This window comes from Hipposideros armiger, unplaced genomic scaffold (genome assembly GCF_001890085.2).
Source record: "Hipposideros armiger isolate ML-2016 unplaced genomic scaffold, ASM189008v1 scaffold_434, whole genome shotgun sequence".
NCBI classification, from domain to species: Eukaryota; Metazoa; Chordata; class Mammalia; order Chiroptera; family Hipposideridae; genus Hipposideros; species Hipposideros armiger.
The window spans coordinates 933912-959776 of record NW_017731784.1 but is presented as its reverse complement, the minus strand read 5'-3'; the positions used below and the strand labels follow the sequence as shown (position 1 = coordinate 959776).

At 34.9% G+C, this 25865-nt stretch overlaps 1 protein-coding gene across 2 annotated transcripts in view; it reads right to left on the bottom strand.

The window, feature by feature from the left end:
- The window catches only part of MLLT10 (MLLT10 histone lysine methyltransferase DOT1L cofactor), a 222963-nt gene that overhangs the window by 8203 nt on the left and 188895 nt on the right, over positions 1-25865 (bottom strand). For both annotated transcript variants that reach the window (XM_019665143.1, XM_019665144.1), the window contains 7 exons: positions 19089-19267; positions 8276-8393; positions 6851-6923; positions 4066-4220; positions 2049-2237; positions 1534-1622; positions 1036-1397 (listed from right to left, as the gene is read on the bottom strand). In XM_019665143.1, coding sequence (XP_019520688.1) covers positions 1036-1397; positions 1534-1622; positions 2049-2237; positions 4066-4220; positions 6851-6923; positions 8276-8393; positions 19089-19267 — 1165 coding nt within the window. The remainder of the gene's footprint in view (positions 1-1035; positions 1398-1533; positions 1623-2048; positions 2238-4065; positions 4221-6850; positions 6924-8275; positions 8394-19088; positions 19268-25865) is intronic.

Sequence of the window (25865 nt, the reverse complement as noted above, 5' to 3'; positions counted from 1 at the left end):
CTTTAATGGTTTTTTTAATGTAAAATGAAAGACTACTCTTTGATTTGATGTTTAATAAGTTAAGTCAAGTTTTTAATCACAATACTTTCTGAAAACAATGGTGCAGAAATTTCTTATTTCTCTGTGTGTAAATGCACATGTGGCACCAGATATACAAGAATTCACATTGTCAAGAAATGTTTTGTTTTCCTTTTTATTGTAAACTAAGCAAGCACTAAGTTATTTTACAGAATAGAAATTTACATGTTTATAACATGTACATGTAATGTTATTCTTAATTACCCAAGGATAATTTAAACCCACACTAAGTAACACATATTTAAAACAAGAAAGAATCCAAACATACTACTAAGTGATTTGACCTAACCTTTGTAAATGGTCCCAATGGTCAGTAAAATTAAGCACCAGTGAAGAGAGAGCCAGAAAAAAATAGTTTACTAGTACCTACTGCAAATACATTTAAAATTATTTATTCCTCAAAAGTATGTTCAATAATAACATGGCTTTAGTCTCCTTATTTTGAACAAACATTCAAATGATTCAAGTACAATGAAACAGTGAATCTTACTCCCTGGAAATTCAAGATAAATATTTAACCTTCACCCTGTATCAAAATCTTTGATTATAAAGCTAACAAAATTACATAGCTGAATTTTAAGAAGCCAATATTCATATGTGATCTTCATTACAGTATTACGTTTCTTCAGAATTTATGATACATGAAGGCAATATACAAGGGTAAGAAAAATGAGCATTTAAAATAGACATTACAGATCAAGATTGAAATTTTCAGCACAGAATGTATTTAATGCTTTGTTACTAAAAGTGGTTTAATTTTGCTTTAATTGAATTACTTATGTTTGAAAAATAAATGGCTCTCAGTATAATATACTCAGTTTAAAACTCTGGCAAGTTTTAATTTCTTAGCATACACCTACAAGGAGCACATTAAAAATCCCAATCTAAAGCATGGACAACATGGTACTACTACAATATGTTGCAATGAAAACCCTAAAATATATTTAAGTTCCTTACCTGTTACTCAGTGTAGCTGGCATTGGATGAGTTGCATTAGGTGGTACAGTTGTGTGGGTGAGGGGGGTAGGGTTCTGGGATATTGTGACAGGAGTCTGAATAACCCCATTTAAAGCTCCTACAATGCCATTAATTGCCAGTTGGTTACCTGGCAAAGCTCCAATTATTCCACCAACGCCAGGCACGGCAGGAATGGTGGATGTTACAGTCTGCATTCCACTAGCCAGTGCCCCCACTGTCACACCATTGACCTGCTGAACTCCACTAACGCCTGAGCCTTGCTGAGCTGGACTCTGCCCAGCAGGAGGTGGAGTAGAAAGAGCTGATGAGCTGCTGGTGCTTTGTCCACTGGAGGTTAAGTCCTAATGGAAGAAAGAATAGAAACTTAAATTGTAGGGAACAAAGCAAATCTGTTTAAAATAATTTTAAACCATTTAATGTGACATACTATTGTTCATAAGTAAAACACACAAATGAAACTAACCACACCAAAATTACCTGATTTAATACAGGAAGAGAATTATCAGGTAAAAAGCTGTTTCCTAGATGAGGGCTCTTACTGTTGTTCAAGGAATCAGTAGTAGGAGCTAGAATAATAAAAGACAAAAAGAAACCTATTTATCCTGTTAGATTACATTATGTATAAGATTAAAGGCTTATCTAAAAGCTTATTCTGAAGCCCACATTAAAAACACTTAAATATTAAGTCTTGCTATTCCTAAGATCAGTTTAAACAGAAAAATCTATATCTCTATTGAATACCATGGCTTTAAATCAATAAAGAGATCATTATACATTTAAATAAATTTTATCATTAAATTATGTACAAAGAAGTTAGAACAAATTCAAGTTCATCACTTAACAGGATTCTTTATGCTCTTCGAAAATAACCTGTCATTTCTTTTCTACATCTTCATATACGTGCTAACAAGTTATTATTCACTTATTATCTAAAAGATATTGAAAGTCTAACCTACTTTCCTTAGATACACAGTAAATATTTTCGTACTTACCATTCTGTGCTGAAAATGCATGCATTTGATGAGATGGGCTAGGATTTGCTGTTATTGTTGGAAAAGGCACTGAGAGCTGTGCATTCAACAACTGAAGGCGTTCCTTTTTGGCAGTCAAGTTTTTAATCTGTTCCTCTAATCTTCGATTTTCAACTTGAAGTTGGTGTAATGACTTCAGCATTCCTAAAACTAGCAAACATTTGGATAGTTTTTAACAAAGAGAAGTTCATACACAGGGCTATGTATTTTAAGGACTTACGTGTCAATAACTTTAGAAATAAGTTAAAATAAAAAAGTAGAAATTCTGTATAGCATTTGTTTTATTCCTAAATTTACATGTAGATAGTAATATACCACAATATATTTGTACATATACGTATAAGCATAACTAAAAAAACACCCACCTTATTCAGGTAATTTCCATTCCCAAAGAAAAATGACAAAAACATTTTATTTTCATCAAAATAAAAGACTAATTAAAAATCTAAGGTGCCTGCCATGATTTTACTTTAAAATGGGAAAAAACTGCTGCAATAACCTTCAACACAATAAAGAGCACAAGTTTTGTCTGCTGCTTGATGAAGCTAAGTATGCCACAGCCACGGTGAGAACCCTGCAAATCCAGCAGCTCCGCATGCTGCTGCACACACACCCCAGCAGGGGGCAGTGTGTGTGCACTGCAGCCCCTACTCCCAGAGAAGGCGCATCATCTGTAAACAGGCCGTTTCTGTCCTGCCTCATCACCTCAAATACGGTTTCAGTTCATTCCACAACTCAGACCTCTCCACTGACAACAGAGTGCTACTGTTATGCCAGTGATAGACACTTTAAAATTTTTACGTAAAAAGTGGTATTTGTTTAACATGCCCTCAGGGTCTTCAAAAGACACAACTCTACTGGCACAGACACATATGGTCGTTTCCCAAGGGCTTACCTTTTATCCCTTCTCCTCAAGACCCCACAAAGAAACCCTTAGTGTACTCAAATGAGATGCAATAAAACTAAGCAAAACCTGTCTTCCAGCTATCATGTTTAAAGGATTATGCCGGCATGAACTTCCTCAAAATTACCATTTTTTGTCAGGGCACCATTCATAAAAATACCAATTTATGGCACTTTTCTACTAACAATAAGCAAAAATGTTTTAATAAAATAAAGCAGCAAAAGTTTATATCGCAAAATGATAAAAAGACCTATATTTTTCACAAAAATATATATCCTTAACACTAAACCACTTTTCCAGCTAACTACCACCTGCAGTGTAACTTTGCTTTTTGGCATTTTTCACCCATGGCTTCCCCACCAATACTTAAAAGTGTAAAGATACTAAATATGTACATATAATATATATATATTATATAATTTAATAAATCAATGATATAATATATAAAAATTATACATATAATTTGGTAATTATCATTCTTTCTCATCCATATTGTAAAATCAATAAGCTTGTTAGCCATACTTGACTACATGCATTTTTTAAAGTAAATTCTCCAGAGGTGAGCAAATTTCCTTCAAACAAGTAAGCTAAGAAAAAAATATTACTTGTGTATTTCAGTAAAAGTTAAAAACCGATAAGAACAAATTGCCAATATTATAATAGTTATAAACGGGAACAATAACCAGTGAACAGAGAAGTGCTTTCTATGAGCCAGGCAATGTTTTTTACGTTTTTTTTTTTTTGTCATTTAACCCTCAAAACAACACTATGATATAGCCACATTATTACTGCCATTCTACAAATGGGAGATTAAAGCACACTGCCATTTAAGAAACTTGCCCACGATCATACTTTTAATAACAGGTAAAGACAGGATTTAAGTCCAAGCAGTAAAACTGTAGAATTTGTTCTATTAAACCACTATATTATATTTTCTTACCATATTATATAAAACCTGTATCATAATTTCATTGCTAGTCTTGATGAAGTGTGACTTCTGCATCTATCCACCTGTCTGTTCATCCACCCATCCACCTATTCATCTTTCTTTAAAGACAAGAAAAGAATACTTACTGTCACTAGGAGTACCCTGTTCTAATAAAAATTGCTGTCCTTCATTCCACTGCCTCTCCAAAAGCTGTTCTATGCTGGCTGCTACTGGAGGCAGATTTTCCAAACTGTTGTTGCCTGGTTGATCATAGCGAATCGGTAAGCTGCTTACAGGAGATCTGTTGAAAATATTAATTCACAGGTTAAACAGGAGAACCTTGTGAAGGAGAGCGCATTCACATTTCTCACCTTATACTGACCCTTTTCCTGTGTGAGTTTTCTAACACCAGGCTGCCTATGCTAGAACTGTAAAACCATAATCTACCCTAAAATTTAGTAATTACCATTCTTCCTCCTTGAGTTGTAAAATCAAGGGGATAACTGGCCATACTCGATAATTAAAAACCCCTAGAAAACATAAAAATATCACCAATAATCTCTTAAATAAGTTGTAAAAGAACTTGATATAGGTTTATAAGACAGAAGGAAAAGGCAGGATTAGAAAGACTTTTAAAAAACTAGCCAGAAGAGAACAAGAGTTCCACCATTCTATTTTAATATGCAAATATCAGAATAACACTATACAGTTATAATAATGTAGAAAGCATTTTAATTTACAACCAAGAAAATCTCAAATGTTAGTAAGAAAAAATTTTTAATAATTTCAAAGAAGCCTTGTTATAAATTCAAAAATACTTATTTGTATTTTCAGTATTAAGGAACATCATCAAGACCAAAGCAATTTTTATTTGAGCCTTTTATACAAATTTTTCTAAAATCTCTTAGATGTGTACTTCAAATGATGTTGACTTAATCAACTCTTCCAAAACAAATATTACTTATATTAAGAAGAATATGCAATATTCTCTCACCTACTTTTTGCTTTAAATTAGCAAATGTAGCCATTTCTGGTTCCCAACTTCCATACTAACAGAACACATTAATAAAGGGATTTAGTTTTCAAAGTGTGTCCACCTAATTATCTCATATGATCTTCACAACAACCTAGTAAGATGTTGAAACCTGGTTTATTGGCTCTATTTCCATCTGAGGAAACAAGGTGAGGCTTTAGTGACTTATCCAAAGACACACACTGCTGATAAATGACAGAGCTGGGCTACAACTCAGGTTTTCTAACAACACACTATTGTTTTGCCACAAATATGTTTCTCTACAAAAATCTCTTTAAATAAGAAGTTAAACAAATGAGGCTTTTTATTCCATATGTAAACATCATGTGTTACATATGGTTGGCCGTCCCTCTCAAAAGAGTTTATTATGCCAGGTTAATTTAGGCTATTACACTTCAGGCTGATCTTTAAAGGGTAATATAAAGTTGGAAATATATGCTAAAAATAATTTTGTACCATTTATTGTGTTAAATCCCATTTAGCTAATGAAAAACAAAGAACTACACCAAGCAAATTAGCACTAGGGGATCTTAAATAATTTCTGGGTAGCTTGTATGATATTTTAAGTTTAAAGGGGGAACACAGAAATGCTTCCTCTACTAAACCTATGAGCAAAAATCCATTAACTTTCTTCTTTGAAAAGAATAATAAAACAGTACAGAAGTAATCACAGCATAAAATTACAGATTAAGCAGATGTTGTTATCACTGTGTACTTCAGATTCCTAGCTTCAAAAGAAGGAATGTTTAATTTTCCACAGAGTTCAATTAGGAAAAACAATATGACTTTTAGTTCACCTAAGAATTATAAAGGGGAAAGGCACTACTAGATGTACCACCAGAAAACAGCAAAATTAGAGGTTATTGGACTAATCCCTTTAATGAAAAAGACGTTCCTTAACAGACCACTGCCAACTATGTCAGCAACACAGCAACACTAATATTCATGGTAGTCACCACATACAATATTTAATTTCTAACAGAATTTTTAAATTCCCACAGTTGAAAAAAGATTCTAGGAATGGGCTTTTTCCTCCTTTTGCTCTCCATTCTCACCCAGTCTAATACCATGCTTGAGGCAGTTTACAAAATTAGAGAACAGAGAGAAAACAAACTATAAGAAGGTGTAGAAGTTGAAAGTAGAATAAAATCAATAAAAAGATAGCCATAGCCTAAAGTTCCATTGTCTTCTATAAACTGACAGGATATTTCCTATCATTCTCCCCAATGAGAACAAGACACTTGGGACACTCAGATTATGCTCAGAGAAATTCAACCCTTCAGTACAACTCTGGTTAAGAGTGTCCTGCTAACAGGAATAATCTCATACATATTATATGTTATTAATAAATTAATTCTTTCATATAATATTTAAATAATTCCACAAAACAATGTAATATATTTGCATACTTTGATTCAATTTTAAGAATTAGAGGGATTTTAAAGATGAACCACAAAAACTTTATTTACTGAATTAGGCACTAGAGACTAAAGGGTTAAGTGCATTGCCCAAAACAGAGCTAAAACCGGAACCCAAAGTTGAAAACCTTAAATCTGTAGCTTTAAGAGATTTTAAGACTATTTTATGAGCAAAAAGAATTACTCAAGGTAATACATTAATAGTACCAGGAGCTAAATATAAATACATAAATGATAAAAACAAGAACGTTCAAATTGATTGGAAAACTAACAAGAGTTATGTCTTTTTAAAAACTTAGAAATCGGTTTAAATTAATATTCAAATTAATTTAGAATCATTTTTCTTGACTGACCAGAAATGCTTATCTCCAGAATGCTTTTATATCCTCACAAATGTACAATCTGCTGATCCGAGATAAAGAAGTTTCCAATGTCAAAATGTTTCCTTTGCCTATACTTTGCAGTGTAAATAACGCTTACCGTGGTGAGAGACTTCCTCGGGGTGAGCTTCCTCTGCCAACAAGGCTGCGGCTATTGTCTCCGAGATCTTGATCTGCAGTGTAAATATTTCATAACTGATAACGTGACTCTCACTAGATAAGAGGTTTTAAGCTCTTGCCCTGATTTTTCCTAACACACACATAAAACCCTTACCACTATCTTTGCAGTTACTATGAAAGTAGAAGATCTAGTATGCTCCTAGTTTAGAATTGCTGAACTGTGGCATGTAAGGCGTTGTCCCTACACGTTTTTGTGGGTGTAGAAGGCCATGGATTACGTTCCGTTCTTTCATTCCTTTCAATTTTACAGCACAGAAGCGTGGTTTGCATTTGCAGTACCCTCCCCTCAGCCACTTTTAATTTCTACGGTTAAAGTAATGAATCACAGCTGTGGACAGCTAATCTGTATGCTTATCACAGAAAATCCTTATGCTTTGTATTTTTTAACACTTTGCATCCCAAGACAAGTCATAAAATATATCATGTATTCTATACAGCCACACACCACGACTAAAATTATATATATTACAAGGATCCTCACACCAAGAATAAAGTTACATATAACACTAAACATCCAAATTGACAAAAACAAGTAGGAACACAGAATTCTGTATTTAAAAGGAAAAAAAATTAATTCCTTCAAAATATTCCTTAGGTAACACAGAATATCTGCTTGAAAAGTAACTTGCATTTCCCCTACAGTTAGTTCCTTATAAAATCACCCTATCTGGCCTCTTTCAAGGTTGTCCTCCCCTTATTCCAAGTCAGGTAACCTCTGACCCTTAAAGGGTAAAGACATGACTGATCCATTCTTGGTGAACTGCTAAACCCATTCCCTTCCCCCAAACAGGCATGACTACTTGGACATGTCAACAAATCCTTAAGGATGGAATGAAACAAAGCAAATCCAGAGGCTCATTAAAACAGTACAAGAGGCAAATGCTACAAAATGTCAACTAGTAAAAATTCACAGGATTACTAAACACTGTAGAAATTCCCTAACAGGATTTTTTTTAGCCAAGTTTGTGTAATGCAATTTCATGAATTATGCAAATAAAGGTTTAGGCTATTCACAGAAAAGCCCAGTGTTATGTTACTTTCATTGCATAGAACTGAGAACTGAACACATCAATCACAAAAGTCACAGGAGACATTGTTGCATTCCTGCCTGCTGATGGCTCTGCTTAAACATTTACATTTCAGACAGTAAAAAAAGCACATCACTATTTTGCAGCACAGCATACTATTTACTTCCAACTGTGATTCTTGTTTTGTTTTTTTTTAAAGGCGCCATCCTATCTTAAGCACACCTTTCGACTTTTCAAGTAAAATGAGTCAATAGGGAGAAAATTACATTGGGGGAGGGGAACAGAATTTTAGAGTTTAAAAATTCTTGAAAACTTACCTGTTGGAGTATTTTCAGATTGAGCTATAAGAGCTGCCATTGAAGAATTTGGATTTAATCTATTGCCATACATATGAGATGGTGCTTGATTAAGAGAAGATCCAGATAGGGTATTTGCCTAAATGAAAAGAATTACAAAGATAAATCAATCATATTGAAAATATCTTAATACTTTTCCTCCTGAGAGACCTAATAACTGTTTTCTCCAACTAAGAATATAAGCAAAAACTCCTCACTTTCTGAAGAGCAAATTTCATTCTTAACTTGTTTTACCATTGCATTTCAATTTCTGAAAAGTTATATAACTCCAAATTTAAAAAAAAAGAAAAGAAAAAGGATTGGCATAAAGTTAACTATTCCTGCTTTAATTTTGAAGTATCTAGTCAATACCAAAACCCAGTGGCATGGTAACCATGTGAACATATGACTATTTAATCTTATTAAACCATTTACAAAATAAGGGCAGGTAGACAACAGATGTATAACAAATGCTTTTAGTCTCTTACATCACAGGCTGGCTAAGGAAGTCAAAAGGTCCAACTCCTACTTTTAGTATTTTAACTATACAGGGCTATATTTCCACTGCTTAATTCTGTCATTAGTAAAACCTGCACACTATTTTGTTACTTCCTATTTTGATAGACTTGGAAGCCTGCTGCTTTTTCTGTTTTGTTTTGTTTTGATTTTAAAAGAAAGCAAACAGGCATCACAAGTATGTTTTCTATACAATGCAGGGCTCAACGAATCACAGCTTTGCCCTGACCCCATATAAGGCACTGTCTTTTTGGCAGGAAGCCAGCTCTACTAACTGAAGAGCTGGTCCAAAGTTTGTACTTCATTCATGTTGCTAACCACAATTCTGAAGGCCTCTACTGGGACTTGTGCCAAACAAGCGAAAATGAACCCTTAAACAGATGAAGCTAAGGAGGCTGGCCAAAGTCTTGCGTAATCCAATGTAATAAAAATGCCTTCTTTGATGTGAATACTTTCTCCCACTTTCCAAGAATATTATAACCTTACAATGTGGCATTTTGGAAGCAAATCTCTTGTGCACAAAATACTGTTACTCACAGAAGGCTACCACTAACCTGAAATACTCTTCAGATTTAACAGAATCACAAATTTTAAAGTACACTTCTTATTCTTTTCATGAATGAAATCAAACTTAAGCTTTTATAAATTAAATCATTGTCCAGTTGTTTCAGAACAAAATTCTGGAAAATAGTTTCAAAGAATTAAAGCACATCTAATATAAAGAAGCAGAGTAACAGCCGAACAAAAGATGTGGGACATTTGGACATGTCTAACTGCACACTAGAGAACAAGACGACAAAGTAGTTATAACAAGCAAAATATTACAGAGAATAAACTGTGTTTCTGGAAAGACTCAGACCCTGACATTATATTTGGCTTCTAGCCAACTTATTAAGCATGAAAATTGGACTTTAAATTCACAGGAAGAGTCTCGGTAATGTAGAATTCTGTCCTTGCTTTCCATTGTTTCAAAGGGTATATTACACAGTTCATACTTTAATGTCTAAGTTCATCGGTCAATTTCTGGGTTTCATTTTTCCTCTTATTAAAGATATGTATACAAATCCAGTAAGTTTGTACTATAAACTCCTGTTTAACAATCAATTAGCCCTCAGTAAAAGATAAGTCATAATTTTAACCTTAAATTATCATACTAGACACTTGCCATGTATTTAGTAGTATAATATACAGAAAATATGCAAATCATAAATGAAAATATAGTAAGTTTTTTTTTACCTCTCCAGAAGTCAAATACTTGGGAATCTTGGCTACTCACAAAATAACTTAGAACAAGAAAAAATGCGTACCGACAAACAGAATGACCAGATGTTACCGGTCCCATGTGCTAAAATCGCGGGTACCTTATACTTAAAAATGCCCTTTGCAGAGCCAATTTACTCTTACTCTAGACATAATTCTAAAAAGATCAACTAAGCATATAACAGATTAGAAGTGGAAAATTAATTACAAAGAGGGAGAAAAAGTAATATTTTGAGACAGTTTGTTGGCAGCAAGAAGTTAACAGCTGATGGCAAGAGAGGAGAGAAAAATATGAGCCAGAGTACAAGTGTTGATTACAGAATGCCAGAGGCGTGGTGCTCAAAGAACATGGACATCTAGAGGCCTTAGCATCTGCATCTCAGCCTTTTGATTCTCCTTTTTCATGAAAACATCTTTTGGCTAAATCAGAACTAATGTACCAGTTGGACTACCTTTTTAGTTCCAATAATCAGTTTTATGAGCTGCCTTAGTTTCTTGATGAGAATCAAAAGATCCCACTCAGAAATACCCCCTTTTACAGGAAGGGTTCCCTCTGCCAAGGGCTTTATATTTATCCTTGTTAGCTTCAAATTTCTTGATGTAGTCTCCAGATTATCTTAGTTTCCCTACCACACAGTACGCTCACTATACTAAAAGATCAAAATGCAAAGTAGTAAAACAGCACAATAAATGATTTGCACTATGACTATCATCAGGGAGAGGATAAATCATCTTTAGCATAATTCCAAAGCAGGAAAGTATGTATTTTATAAAAATAGGAGGTAAAAGTGAATTAATAATAAAATGATAAACTGAAATGGAAATACATTCTTCATTATCCTGGATGACCAATTCCCAAAATTTCTGAGTGGGTAAAAAATCATCTGGTAGTTTTCTGGGGTTTTTTTTTTTTAATTGGGGAATTGGGGGATGGGAACTGCGCAGGGGAATTGGGGGAAGGGGAACAGACAAGTTGCTATCGTTTTGTTCTTCAGTCTAGTTGTGGAGGACGTTGCTTCACTGGCCCAAGTAGGCACTATCACTGCGCTCTTCCCGGGCGAGGCACATCAGTCGCCGGCTTCTGGACGGCCGCTCACAGCAGCTGCTGGCCATTCATGCTGGCTGCCGGCCACACACGGTAGCTTATGGCAACCCACTGCAGCAAGGGCTGCAGCCTACGCTGTCGCCGGCGACTCAGGGCAGCCCAGCTCCAGGTTGAGCTGTTGTTCAGCATCTTAGCTGTAGAGGGCAATGTCACTGGTCCTCATATGTGGGATCCGAACCGGGGCCCTCTGGCGTCCCAAGCCAGCTCTTAACCAACGTGCCACTCGGCTGACCTGTTTTTTTGTTGTTTTTTTTAATACTGCATTTATCTAAACAAGAAACTTTCAAAAGTGATTGAAAATGTTATTAATTTTACCAGGTAGGGTTTGTGGTATATTAAAACATCTAAACCACTCTACATTAAAACTCAAGTCACTAACATCATTTTAAGCGGGTAACAAGTCACCAAAGACTCTACAAATATTTGACACTGTTTAGTCAATACCTCTGAAATGATGTTTAGAATGGTTGGTGCTGGGAAGCTTTGATAACTGTTGGCACCTTAGGACCAAGAAACCCCTAACATTTTAGTGAAAAGATCCCACAACTTAGTGACAATGAATGAGGATAGGTGAGAGTGGGGAAAAGACAGACGCCTTACAGAGGAGAGTACACACGTAATGCCTGGCATTCTGTAGACTCAAAAACCCGTGTTGTCATTAATAAGTGAAAGCACTAAGGTTCAGGAGGATGGAAGGACATCCATGTGAACCTAAAGAAACAGTGGTTATAAAGCATAAAGGGCACTGAAAGCTTTTATATAAAAGAAATCTGAAACAAGGAATAAAAGAAGCAATATACACACACTTCTCCAAAGCATACTTTGGACATGGATTTAAAAAGTACACTGAAAGCAAATTACTAATGTACTGTAAGTCTGCTTCAGAAGATCTGGTATAAAGACGAGCAATTCTTTTTAGAGGGAAATACCTATCTTATGACATTTCAATTTTATCATGCCAAGGTAAGGAGAATGGCTATTGTGGATGGAATCATCCTTGGGTCTACAGGCATTATTAAGAATATGAGTCAACACTGGGAAGGCTGAGTGAAGGGTATCCACAACATACATGAACTATACTCTGTACTGTTTTTGCAACTTTTGTATACATCTAAAATTATTTCAAAATAAGTTAAAACAAAAAGAATATGATTACAAAACAAACTAGGTACTTGGCTTTATAGTGTCCACTGAAATGAAGTCATCTACTCAAAATGTAAAAATCGGTATTAGATTAAAACAAGATAAAAATATATTATGTAACTATAAATTCATATTGCCGTAATAAACTTTTGCTTTAACTTCCAATACATGATATCTTAGAGAATTCTGTCCCTTCCTCAAGATTAATAATTTAAAGGAACCACTTCCACTCAGGATGTTATATTACACTTACTCTAACACTCTTGTGAAAGCCTCATTAAGAAAAGTAGAATTATTTTACAACATGGATCCAAATACAAGTAGAGCAAGAATAAACTGAATAATTATTGAGGTAAATCTAAGTTACTCTGAAACAAAATATGTTTAGGTGCCTGAATCAAAGAATACACTTAGCAAATTTAGAATAACTATGTTAAACATCTAGAAAAATATGAGTCTTCACCAAGGCAACATTCAAACTCAAAACAAATCAAAGATATTTAGTATTTCCTAAGCAGACTGACATACCACATTAAAATATTATAATAACAAGATTAAAATTAAAATTATATTTCAGCTTGAAATGTCCCTGTTGTTAACAGTTCACCTCATGTATGTCAAATGTCTGCTTATGACCACAGAGATGTTTTAAAAGAGCTCTCACTGTAAAGTAACTCTACCAAATTCCTAGGCCCATTCCTCCAGTTAGTTGTGGAGGGAAAAAGTCAGGCTACGTCTACTCAATTATGTGAATAACAGATTTAAAAGTGGGTATTGTTTTGGTAGATTTTATTTTTCTCCCTAATGTTGGTAAAGGTAAAAAAATATATATATAGAAAGAAAAAATTAAGTTTGAAAGAATAGTACCTATAAAAATTTCACCTTTAGAAAATATCATAGCAATACAATAGAGTGGATATGGAACTTTATGCTTCAATCATACAGGAAGAGGTTATAGCAAGCATTTTTTAAATGCACAATTAACCTGTCAATAAACATTAAAATCAAACGATTCAAACAAGCTTTAAAACACAGTAGCTTCTTCTTCAAGCTTTACAATTCTGACATGATTAAAAATACATTCTTCCAAAATTGTCAAGACTCACAAACTGAATATTATTTTTTTAAATTCCTATTTCATATATACTCTTAGAAGAAAAACCTTCTTGTTATCACTGTATCTGTCATAAACCAAGCTTCTCACTTTGGGCAAAGTCCTCTCTGTCTTCAATTTCCATCTGTAAAAATGGAGATAATAATAGTATCTACCTCATAAGAATATGTGAGAATTAGCTGAGTGAAGATATTGGGGGTGCCAAAAAATGTAAATACATGACTTGTATTCATCTTTTGTTATCGATATTATACGTAGTATTGAGTATTACAATTTTAATACAGTTTTTTCCTTTCTTAAAATGTGTATACTTTTTTTTTGGCCCCCTCTGTATGTAAAGGGCTTATAAAGGAATGCTGGGCACATGTAAGCACTCAAGTTTGAGCTTGTTATTTAAAAAATTATTTTCATAAGCTATTATGGTTTCCATTTTTCCATTAACTTCATTAGAGAATATAATTTACCAATTATATTCTGATATTAACATGGCTATACTTCAAAGATTAAAACGTATTTAACTAAGAAAAATTAGAAGGTATGAATTAGAAGGTCTAATTATGCAATGATATCTTAATTTATACATTATATAATAACATAGCAATACTACAAATATAATGTAAGGATTCAAATATTTTAATGAAAAACTTTTTTTCAATTTGTTTGATCAGAAAAGCTTCCAGGAAAAATTGGAGAACACTGGTAAGTTTTCAGATATTCTCTAACTCAATTCAAACTTTGCACTATGAAACATATTCTGATAACAGACTCCACTTCTGTGTCAGCTACCACCAGTACAGCTTTAATACTCAGCGTGCGATGAGAGATGAAACCAAGTGTGAACAACTTTCAGGTCCCATGAGTAGACTGGCTGTTCAAGCTGTCAGGTTCAATTGCATCATTCCATTTACTCAATGCCCCTAACTGCTCCCTAATTGTTAGGAGCTTAACGTATTCAAAACCATTGTTTAGGCTAATGCTGAAATGCTCTACAATTGAGTTTCTATAAAGTAGTGGGAGGGATTAAATAGTAGTTAAACCATCACTGAACACTCATGATTGGACAAGACGACTGCATAGAATAACCAACCAATTCTAAGGTTTCCTAACTGGTTAATATCTATTCAATATATCACCTATCTTTTGGGGGAAAATTAAGTCCACAGTACCACAGTACTGAAATAATTTAAGAATTGGAAAAGACCTCAGTCAACAGTTGAACCTAAAATGGCTAAAATTCATCTATCTGTGTTAACATGAAATTGTAACTTTTAAAAGAAAATTTTAACACTATTTTTAGCAAAAGAAGTGCTTCTGTACAATTTTTCTTACCAGTAATCAGGCTTTTCTGTATCAGCTGAAATTAATGATATCCTATAATAATTGTAACATCAGCATAATAACCATTAATTTCAAAGTACATTATGATCTACAAAGTATTTATTCTCATTTGAACTTCACAACATACCTGTATAGTTTTCATTTTACATTTTACATATTAAAATTTTAAAGTTTTCGTTTTACATATTTTAAAAATGACAACTACAAATTTAAAAGACCTGCCCACAGTTACACTAGTGAGTAGCAAAGCTCCTGGAACCCAGGATTTCTGGCTCAAATTTCTGTTTTGCAGTGTGTCACACAAATGGACACAATAACATTCCTAACAACATTTTTCAAAGAGATACCTCTTGACATAGAGGCACACAATTGGGAAATTCATTTTTATGGTACCGATTAGTATAACAGAGAGCAGGCTCAGGAGTCAGGCTGCCTTGCTTCCAAACTTAAGTTCCACCACAAGACATGTTGATCTTGCGCAGTTACTTAACCTTCCATCATCCAAGTGACATTACAAAGCACTTATAAAAACTTATTTTGCTCAGAACATTAATATCTTTAAAATTACAAGTCATTATAAAATTATTTAAAACAGATGAAACTTTCATCCTGACCAAATTAAGTCAGAGATTCCCCGAAGTCAGGTCAATCTGCCTGGGAAACTAAACCATTTTCTCAAACAGAATGAAAGTGTTGTATCAGACTTCATTTGAAAGGAAATTAAGGACTACATCTCAGACAGCTCTGCAACACACACACACACTCTCTCTCACTCTCTCTCTCTCTCTCTCTCTCTCTCTCTCTCTCTCTCTTAAATTATGATGTTGGAAAACAAAATATTCAAAGCTGATTTAAGTAAAAGTCTCACAGAAATCTGCAAAACATTAGTGACTAAATTGTAACTTTAATATACTTAAATATCTGCATTTACTAAATATCACATAAACCTTAGAAGTTCCTTTAAATTATTTTTAAACCTCTATAATTTTTATACAGTAAACTACAGAGTAAATAACAAACCATGATCATCTACATGAAGACTGTATCCAAAAGCAAAACCTAGAATGCAGAATATATTAGAATACAAATTTTTAAAATTACATTCAGTCTTAAATTCTTCTATTAAAGGAATCATCTTTCAAACAAAAGCACTAGAATTCTCCCAAAGACAGAACAGAATGAATGTATTGTAGAACTGGGAAGCAGGGGGGAATTTGAAAGGCAAAATGAAAAATTAATGGCACACCTACAGAAACTAATTTATACCTATACTCATGATATAACAGGGGCAGTGCATATCATTAAGAATCACATGGACAGTAGTCTATCTTCCAGTAATATTAAGGAACTAATTGTAACTATATTGCTTTTATCTGTGAAAGAATAATTATTCTAAATAGAAGTAAATAAAACATAATGATTTAACACTGAAGAAAATAAAGCTGGGTTATCAAATATATTTTTAAAGTTTTTTTTCAAATTAAGGCCGCTAGACATCAGACATCCCCAATTTTTTTTTTTTTTTTTTAACATCAGACAGGTAATGTGCCGATGTCTCATGTCATAACAAGGTTCTGGGAGGCACATCTCACACACAAGTGTGAACACCCAATCATCACACTTATAAACTCCGAAAGGATCAAGGATCAGAGATGCCCCAATTTTACAAGCGTCTCCTTTTCCCCCCTATAGTCACAAATCTATTCTCAGTTTTAAATTTCTATTAGCTTCCTGATATTACCTCCTTGACCACTTTGCAGAGAACAATTCTTGAGACAGCAAATAAGCCAAACAAGAGGCCTGCCTATCTTACTTAAGACAAAGACCAAAAAGATCAAGAATGGCTTCTGGATTTTTATCCTGCTGGCATCAAGCCAGTCACTAAAAATTACTACTTTCATTAAGTTTTTTGGAGGGAAGGAGAGGAAGCAAAGCATTATTAAAATCTAATATTTCTAGTCTCTGATTTATGTATTTTTTAAAATATTTGCTTGCTGATGTCTTGGTTTTCTTAAAAACTAACAAGACTTCCATAATTACATTTTAAATATTGATCATTTAAATTTACCCACTTATAGCACTGCTCTCTTAATTATAAATCAACTACCTATAAAGAGACCCTAAATAAAAGTCTAGGATGTGATTATTTAAACACGATGACTTGTGTGATACGAAAACAAACAAGGCCTATACGAAAGTTAAAACCAGCAACAAACTTCTGTCATTTTGGAAAGAAGATTCAATTACTAAGTGCATCAAAATTTTAAAAGTCCTACCTAAACATTCAATTTATTCTAAACATTTTTGTATCCTTTCCCTTGCCCATTGCCTAGAAAATTGACTAAATTATGCACATTCAATACCAATACCATTGTCTCAGGCAGCTAAACTGAAGTAGTTTTGCACTCAGTTCAACTGAGGGGTCAACGTGCCTCAGTTGCCTGGAGACTGATAGTTGGTTGCTACAGCAGCACCAGATAAGCCAGGCTAAATAAGCTCCAGCTTGAAGGCAGAAAGCATTCATTGCCGGAAAGAAACATAGATGCAGCTGTCTCAGCATGCAGCATTTGAGTCTAACTGGATGATCATATTTACAGGACACCCATCTTACTGAAACATGGAAAAAGAATCAACAGTTAAGATGTTAATTGGACTGAATCCTGGATTACTTGCAACTATGACTTCTTTGTTCTTCTGTTGAGTCATATGTTAAGTGGAATTTTCCCTCTAGCTATAAATTTCTCCTCACCACCACTTCCCCCATCGACCTCCCTAATGCCAACCCCAAAACTACAAACACAATGAATAAGAAGAAATGAGATTTTTGCTTAATTCAGCCTGGAATTAACCAGAGAGTCATTAAAACAGACTTTTATAAAGAAAGAAAAATGCCCATTGAAAATGTTCATGTGAGACTCTGTCCAAGGATATAAAGCTAACAACAGCATATGATTACACTTAATTAAAATTAAGAGAGAAAACTATTTTTAAGAGCCATTCTCTCTTTAACCCTAAACCCCTATTATTATGGCTACTTCACTAAGGCTGGTGATGAGTTAAAGAAAAACCCAAACCAGTCAAATTCCCTAATTCAGGTTGAGAGGTTCACCAAATAGTTAACTTTCTTTTGCCAAGATACCACTAATCATGCCATTGATTTTCTGTGCCATACTGTCTATTGTTTATTCTAATACTTGACCTAATCATACTGGTGATTGCTTATACTGTACCATTCCATAAAAATAACTTAATGCTGTGTGTTTTGATAGCTTACAGAAAATACTGGAAAAGAGTATATACATTTTAAAGGCCCATACAGTGGAAATTATGAAGACATACATAAAGCAAGAGTATATAACAACTTACAAGTAACTACTTAACTAATTATTTGTAATTAGACATTTATCAGTTATAATTAAGTTATAATTATATATTAACAGACTTACTACTAGAGCTTTGGATAAAATTAAAGTTATAAAGAATTCCAAATAAATATATATATGTATTTTATATAATATATAATTTATGTAATTATATATTATGTATATATTAGGAATTTTAAATAATCGCTTTTGAAGAAATGAGGGGTAGAGTAGTTGTATAGGGGTGTGTGTGTGTGTGTGTGTGTGTGTGTGTGTACAGCTTTGCCCATTTACAGTCCTATTTATGTAATTCAAGATTATGATTTTTCTGATTTGACTCTTGCTTTTAAAGCATCCCTGTAGACTAGGTCACCCACCAAGTCACTGATCTGTAGTGGAGGAAAGGGATAAACAAATGCAAAACCACCAACATAGTCACCATTATTTACAATATTTATGAAATTCCTTCTCTCCCACTAGAAGGGAAGTCATATAGTACTTAAAGTCATATAGTACTAAATATAGGACGCATTCACTCTGTGTCCTATATTTTCCTACATGGGTTTTTAAAAACTTAGACTGCAGATATTCATATATTATTTGTGTGGTTTTTAAAAGGAACTTTAAAAACATATAAGTCCAAAATTGGTTCATACTTTGCAAGTCCAACTTTTTAAAAGAAAGAATAAAAGCTCCCCCAAGTTAGTTTTATATCATTAGGACAAAATTAGACTCAGAAACTGTAAAGTATCAGTTGGTGCCAACATATTTCCTTGTATTCTCTCATGAGTATCATGTACAAGTGTCTATTATTTCCATTAACATGTTAATACAAATAGAGATATTTTATAAATTCCTATAGGAAGCCCTATTTCACTTCTCTCTCTTCCAATCAAACTCACTTTCAAAAATGACAAACCCATCTCCATGTTACTTTGTGACGCTGTAATAATGTACCTGAGTTGTAGCAACAGCAGGGGTTGCAGATGATGCAGCTGATGGGGACAGAGCTCCCACTTGTTGCAAATGCCCAGAAGACTGCTGAGGTAAATGAGAACTGGAGACAGGAGTGCTAGATCCTGAGCCAGATACTACATTTGGAAATGATACTGCTACATCATTGCTGTTATAAATGCCTGCAAGAAAATAAATATTTTATAAGTTATCAGTCAAATCTGTCATAGACACACATTAATAAGTTAGAACAGCCACATTTCCCCCTGATCCCTCCCCCAATGATACATTTCATTGGTGATGGTAAACAACAAAGTACCAGTAACTAAATGAATAAATACTGACTTTTCATAAGACACTTGTCTAAAACACCCCAGTCATTTTTATATATCAAAAATGACTTTGCTAGTAGACAGAGATCACATCAGGAAGTGTTTTATAAAAATAATAAGGGTTTTAGGAATTCCTAAAAGCAATGAAATGCTTCTTAAATAGGAGAATAAAGCAATTAGAGTTGCATGAAAATCACCTGGTTGAGAAGGTCTGAAATGGGAAGAGACTTTTAAAAAGGTCACCCACCCTACAATGTAGAAAATAAAATGAAACAGGACTCGCTTTGAGATTCCAAGACCAATAAAGAAGCTGATGACACTGGTGGGACACAGCTGCGAGAATAAAGAATATAGGTGGATTCTAGAGATATTCAGGAGATAGAATCAACTGGACTTTATTACTGACTGAATGGGGTGTACAAGTAGAGGGGGGAATAGTGAGGGGCACAGAGTTAAGAGATGGTCATGACATGTGGGCTACTAGGTAGTGGGAACATTCTCTTAAATGAACAAGGAGCGCAGTGGATTCATGGAGGTAAAAGCCAGAAAGAAAAAGCGTAATGAGAGAGAGTAGAAACAATTCATTTTTTAAAAAGTGGATGGGGGGCCGGCCGAGTGGCGCGATGGTTAAGAACTCGCTTGGGATGCCAGAGGGCCCCGGTTCGATCCCACATATGAGGGCCAGTGACACTGCCCTCTACAGCTAAGATGCTGAACAACAGTTCAACCTGGAGCTGGGCTTCCGTGAGTCGCTGGCGACGGCGTAGGCTGCAGTCCCTGTGGCAGTGGGTTGCCATGGGCTACCATATGTAGCCAGCAGCCAGCGTGAGCGGCCAGCAGCCGCAGTGAGCGGCCGTCCAGAAGCCGGCAACTGATCTGCCTTGCCAGGGAAGAGCGCAATGATGGTGCCAACTTGGGCCAGTGAAGCAGCGTCCTCCACAACTAGATTGAAGAACAAAACGACAGCAACTTGTCTGTTCCCCTTCCCCCAATTCCCCATCACTGTTCCCATCCCCCCAATTATCCAATAAAAATCTTTAAAAAAAAAAAAGTGGATGGGAAAGAGAAGGAGAGAGAAATTAGCAAAAGTTAAGCAGATACAATGAGTTAATGAAAAAAGGGTGCTTTGTTTTTTATAGATGGGGGCCAATAGAGAAAAAGAAGGTCTTTGAGGATAAAGGTAAGAGATGGGAATATCTATAAAACAGTGGGGTTCTTAACCACGGGTGATTTTGCTCCACAGGAGACATTTGACAATGTCTGCAGACATTTTTGTTGTCAAAACTAGGGAATGCTACCGGCATCTAGTAGATAGATACCAGGGATATGTTGCTAAACATCTAACAATGCACAGGACAGCTCCTCAAAACTAAGAATTATCGGGCCCATAGCCTCAATAGTGTGGAAACTGAGAAATCCTACATAAATTAAGGTTCTTGGGAGGGTAGGAAGGAATAAAATCCTAAGAACTTGACACTGTAACAAGAGGAAAGCAGGGGAAAAAATGAACCTAGGTGGGGTGTAGTCAAAAAAAATCTTTTTGAGAAACTACAGCCCATGAAGGCAACAATAGTTTTATACCAACAGTACAATTTATTTTGTTCTAAAGAACATATTGATTCATAATAAATATAATCTTCAAACGCAAGGAATAAAAGAATTGAAACATTTTTAAATGACTTACAACTATAACTGAGGCTTCCTAAGGTATCTACAATTTCTCCAGAAAGAAAACATAATTTATTCATTCAACAAATGAATCCATTACACAAATATCTGAGAGCTCACAGTTTGCCAGACATTATTCCTAAGAGACACAAAGCTACTCAAGGTAAGTAGTCTCTGCCTTCAAGAAGCTTAGTGGAAAACAGAGACAATTACAAAAGATTGTGAAGAGTACTATGATAGAAACATCCTCAGGGGGCTTTGAGTGCAAAAAAAAGGATATCTAACCTTGAACTGGGGTGAGAGAGGGTGGGGGTCAAAAAACTTACTGGAATAGATGGGTGCCTTTACAACTAATTTCTAAAGGAGCTGGAGAACAGAGGCAAAGTGTAGTTTGAGGACGAAACATGCAACAGAAAGCTGGGTAAATTCTAAGAACTTATAAGTACTATCTGTATAGGTTAAGTAAGAAATAAGGCAAAAAAAAAAAAAGCAGGTATGAGATAAAGAAGAATGTAAAAAGTTAAAAGTTTTAGAGACCATAGGAAGCAACCCAAGGACTATAAACAGAAGCTTGGTGTGATCAGATTGGTGTTTAAGCAAGACAAATCATTGGCCCAAGGCAGAGAATAGACTGGGGAGGTATTTAAATAGAGATTGAGAAAGGGTTGCTACAATAATACTGGTGCACAAAAATAGGGATTAAACTAAAGTAACAGCAGTAAAGAGACATTACAAAGGCAAAGTTCATAGGACTGGTAACTAATTAGACGTGAAGAATAAAAAAGGGGGGAAGAGTCAAGAATGACTCTTAAGCAACCAGTAAGAGGGCGTGAAGGTGGTGATACCAATCACTGAAGCAGGAGTGGCAACTGAGAGTACCCAGTATTTGGTTACTATGTGTAGGTCACTAGCATAACAGCCCAGTGAGGTAAATATCACTCCCATTTTACATATGAACAAACAAGCCAGAAGTTTAAAGAAATAAAGTAACTTGCTCAGTGACCTAGTAGGTGGTAGAACCAAGATTCAAACTCACAGCTGTCTGATTCTGTAACTGAAACCACTTCCTAACTTAAGTTTGAGGTTCAGGTTGATCATCAGGGTCTTTAAGATACCTGGGGGGAAACTGAACTCCTGTATAGTCTAGAACAGAATGGTATGAACCAAAGCTTGGCAGAAAAATCAGGTCTGGAGATACAAATCTAGGAGTTAGAAGCATATTCAAGTTAGAGTAAGTACACATGAAAACTCAAAAAGGCGTTCTGCTGTAGTGCACTGTGTTTGAAAATTTTAACTAATTCATATTTAGAAGTTAGAATGAAAATTTCACATTAAAAACTCTAGACTTCTAATTTTTCCTGAAAAACTGAAGCTCTGTCAACACTGGATACTATATTCTGAAATGGCAACAATTTGCTGAAGCTTTGGACATAGAGTCTTTAATCCACCAGAGTCCCATCATTATTAATTGTGCACCAATTCTTCACTCATTTACGTTACCTACCTGACCCCTGATATGGAAGCCAGGGAAAAGTTCTCAGCATGATCAAGAGAAAGGGAACAAAGACAGAACCCTAGAGAATATTATCATTTAAAGGGTAGACACCCACGCGTGACCACAAAATAAGAAAACTAAGAGAGGCAATCTTAGAAGCCACTTGGAGAATTTCAAAGAAAGGTCAAACAACTCTAATGGTCATTTAAGGTAAGGTCAGAAAAAGGAGTCACTAAATGTGACAATAAATTTTGCAAGATAACTCTTTTAAGACATTTGGCTGGGAAGAACAGAAGAACATGCAAATGAAGCAAATATTTATAAATCCTATATTTCAAAGGACAGATACAGATTCAACAAATATTTATTGAGGTTTTATTATTAAAAAGTCATTGAAGATAGCAAAGAACAGAAAGGAATTCTGCCTTCAAAGAACTTAGTCTCATAACATAGCTAGTAAGTATTCATAACCTAATGATACAAGAGAGAAATGCTAGGTACCATGAGAAGGACGTATGACATGAAGGACGATTTCATTTCAGAGAAAGAGACTGGGATGGAGGAGTTCCAGAGAGAAGTACTTGAATCTAGCTTTTTAAAAGCACCTACGTTTTTTTGTTTGTTTTGTTTTGTAATGGTGAAAAGCATACTATATACAGAAGCTCCAACTTCTATAACTAAAAGACAAAAGTTAGCTGGACACAGCATGCTGAAATTGTTCTTTTCTATAAACCCAAGATAATAGCCTTAAAGGCTTTTGAGAATATCCCTGTAAAGGCTCTAGCAATGCGTAATACACAATAAGTTTCCATAAATGGTAGCTATAGCTATTTTAGAGTTAATGCTCTAATTAAAAATGTATCTTTAAGTCAGGCAAGTATAGTATTATAATTGTCAGGACCCTTAATGTCCCTACTACACTTTGAAAACTACAAATACCATTACCCCATGCAATAATATATCATGAAAGTATAATACTGAAAGCAAAACTGTTGCGATTGAGGACCTTCAATCTCTAAATTTAATCTGTTTTTATACTGCATTAATGAGTACTTAAATGGGGAACTGCACAGCTAAATGTGCAATGCAGTGATCAATACTTTGAAACTGTCTGGTTAACTCAGATTACAGCTATAAAATAAGAGTAAATCAAAAATGTCCTTTCCTATCAAGGCAGGAAAGCATACAATTCTAAATCTTTTTTTTTTTCTTTAAACAAGAATCGACACCTCAACTCCCTCATACCTCAGGTATGATTGGAACAACATGAACAATTTACTAAGACCTCTAGATCTTTTTGCACAAGGCAAATAATCCTCCTTTTATTGTTCTGTACCTGCTTTCTATTTAACTTCACTCTATTTCCATCTTTTTACAAGTTATATACTACTTTCATCCAAATCAAGGTGACATTCATCAAATTAAATAAAATTGAATTCTGCAATGCAAAAGCTCTAGTAAAATACCCTGAAATTCATCTGTTCAGGATACAGAGTAGAAACAAAGATGCAGAATGATACAGAGGGTGGCAGTGACATATTTGATTCATTCGTCCATCCATCCATCCATCCAATCCATCCATGTATCAAATATTTACTGAATATCTATTACAAAACAGGCACTGTGCTAGGATCAGGGAATAAGTAGGGAACAAGATAAACAAGACCTCTGCTCCCCAGGAATTTGCAATTTAGTTAGGGAGGCAAACATTAAAACAAACACATGACTATAAATTGAGACAAGTACTATGATAGAAGAAAAAAGGGTACAATGAGAGTGAAAGATTAAGAAGCAGAAAAGACATGTCTGAAAAAAAGATACTTACGCCAAGACCTACAAGTTAGGTAGGTGGGTGTTAACTGGACAAAGACTGAAGTAGAAAAGCTTGTTCAAAAGACAAGGAAAAAAAATAGGTAATATGGCTAAAGCACAGTGGGGACAGTGACAGAATACAAGCAAGGTTGGAGAGAGGAAAGGAGCAGATCTCGCAGGGCCTTGTAAACCATGTATATTGGGTTGTCAGAAAAGTTATGACGCTTTTTTGCAACAAAAAACAGAAAAAATACATCATGACTTTTCTGACAACCCAATAGAAGTGGTTAGAATTTAGGCTAAGATCAGTGGGAAGACACCAAAAGCAAAGAACATGACTTAGTTTTTAAAAAGTGATCCTTCCTGCTGCTACAGAGTAAAAGAACTGAAAGGGGGAAGAGTGGAAACAGAAAGACCATCGAGGCGATTCCACAGTCTAGATGATAGATTATGTCCCTCTGGACTAAGGTGGTCGTGATATTGAACATGCAAACAGCGTGACTGGAAGTGCATCTAGAAGTTACAATCACCTAAACCTGATGATAAGCTATATTGGTAGACAGTAAAGAACAGTACTATGAATGAATCCCAGGTTTCTGGCTGGTGATTAGAAACACTGTTTACTGAGGTGGTGAAAACTGGAACAGGAAGACTGGATTTAGTTTGTAAGCGAGATAAAAGCCAGTTTAGGACTAAGTCCTAAAGGCCTCTTACATTTCAAAGGTGGTTAGTGGAAGAGGAATTTGTAAAGAAAATTGAGATTGGTAAGGTAAGAAGAAAACTATGAGTGTGGTGTCAGTAAAGCCAACATAAGTCTGAAGAAAGAGGGGGGCATGTCAAATGTGTCCTGTGAGACTTAAAGACTAGTGAAGACACAGACTGAAAACACCCCTGGATCTGAAAACATGGACAGATGGTGATCTTAGGAAGGAAGAACAGTATAGTGTGGGCAAAGTCAGAAAAACAGTTTAATAAAAGACCTAAGCTTCTATTAGTATACCCACTGCAATGATATAAAATCAATATATAAGACAAAGTATACTTCTCCAGTGACAGAAATATTAGTGTTCACCAAGCAGAGTTCCTGCTTTCCAGTTTTAAACTGCCTGGGAGGGCAAATTAGTACATCAAGTTGCTTGTTCAGCAAAGAAGAGTAAATGAATGGGATAGTCTTGAGGAATATTAAACCAAATAAATGGTTAAGCCTGGTAAGTTATCCATAACCCCACATTCCAAGAGACTGAATATTCTTCTCTGGTGGTTAACACACTGTGGACCGGTGAGGCAGACCAGCCTGTCTCTGTCTGTCTCTGTCTGTCTGTCTGTCTCTCTCTCTCTCTCTGAGAGAGAGAGATTATATATATATATATATATATATATATATATATATATATAGGATTAACTAATATTGTATAAAGCACATACCAATATTAGTATATTGTCTACCACATGGTAAGCAGTTGATATAGCAAC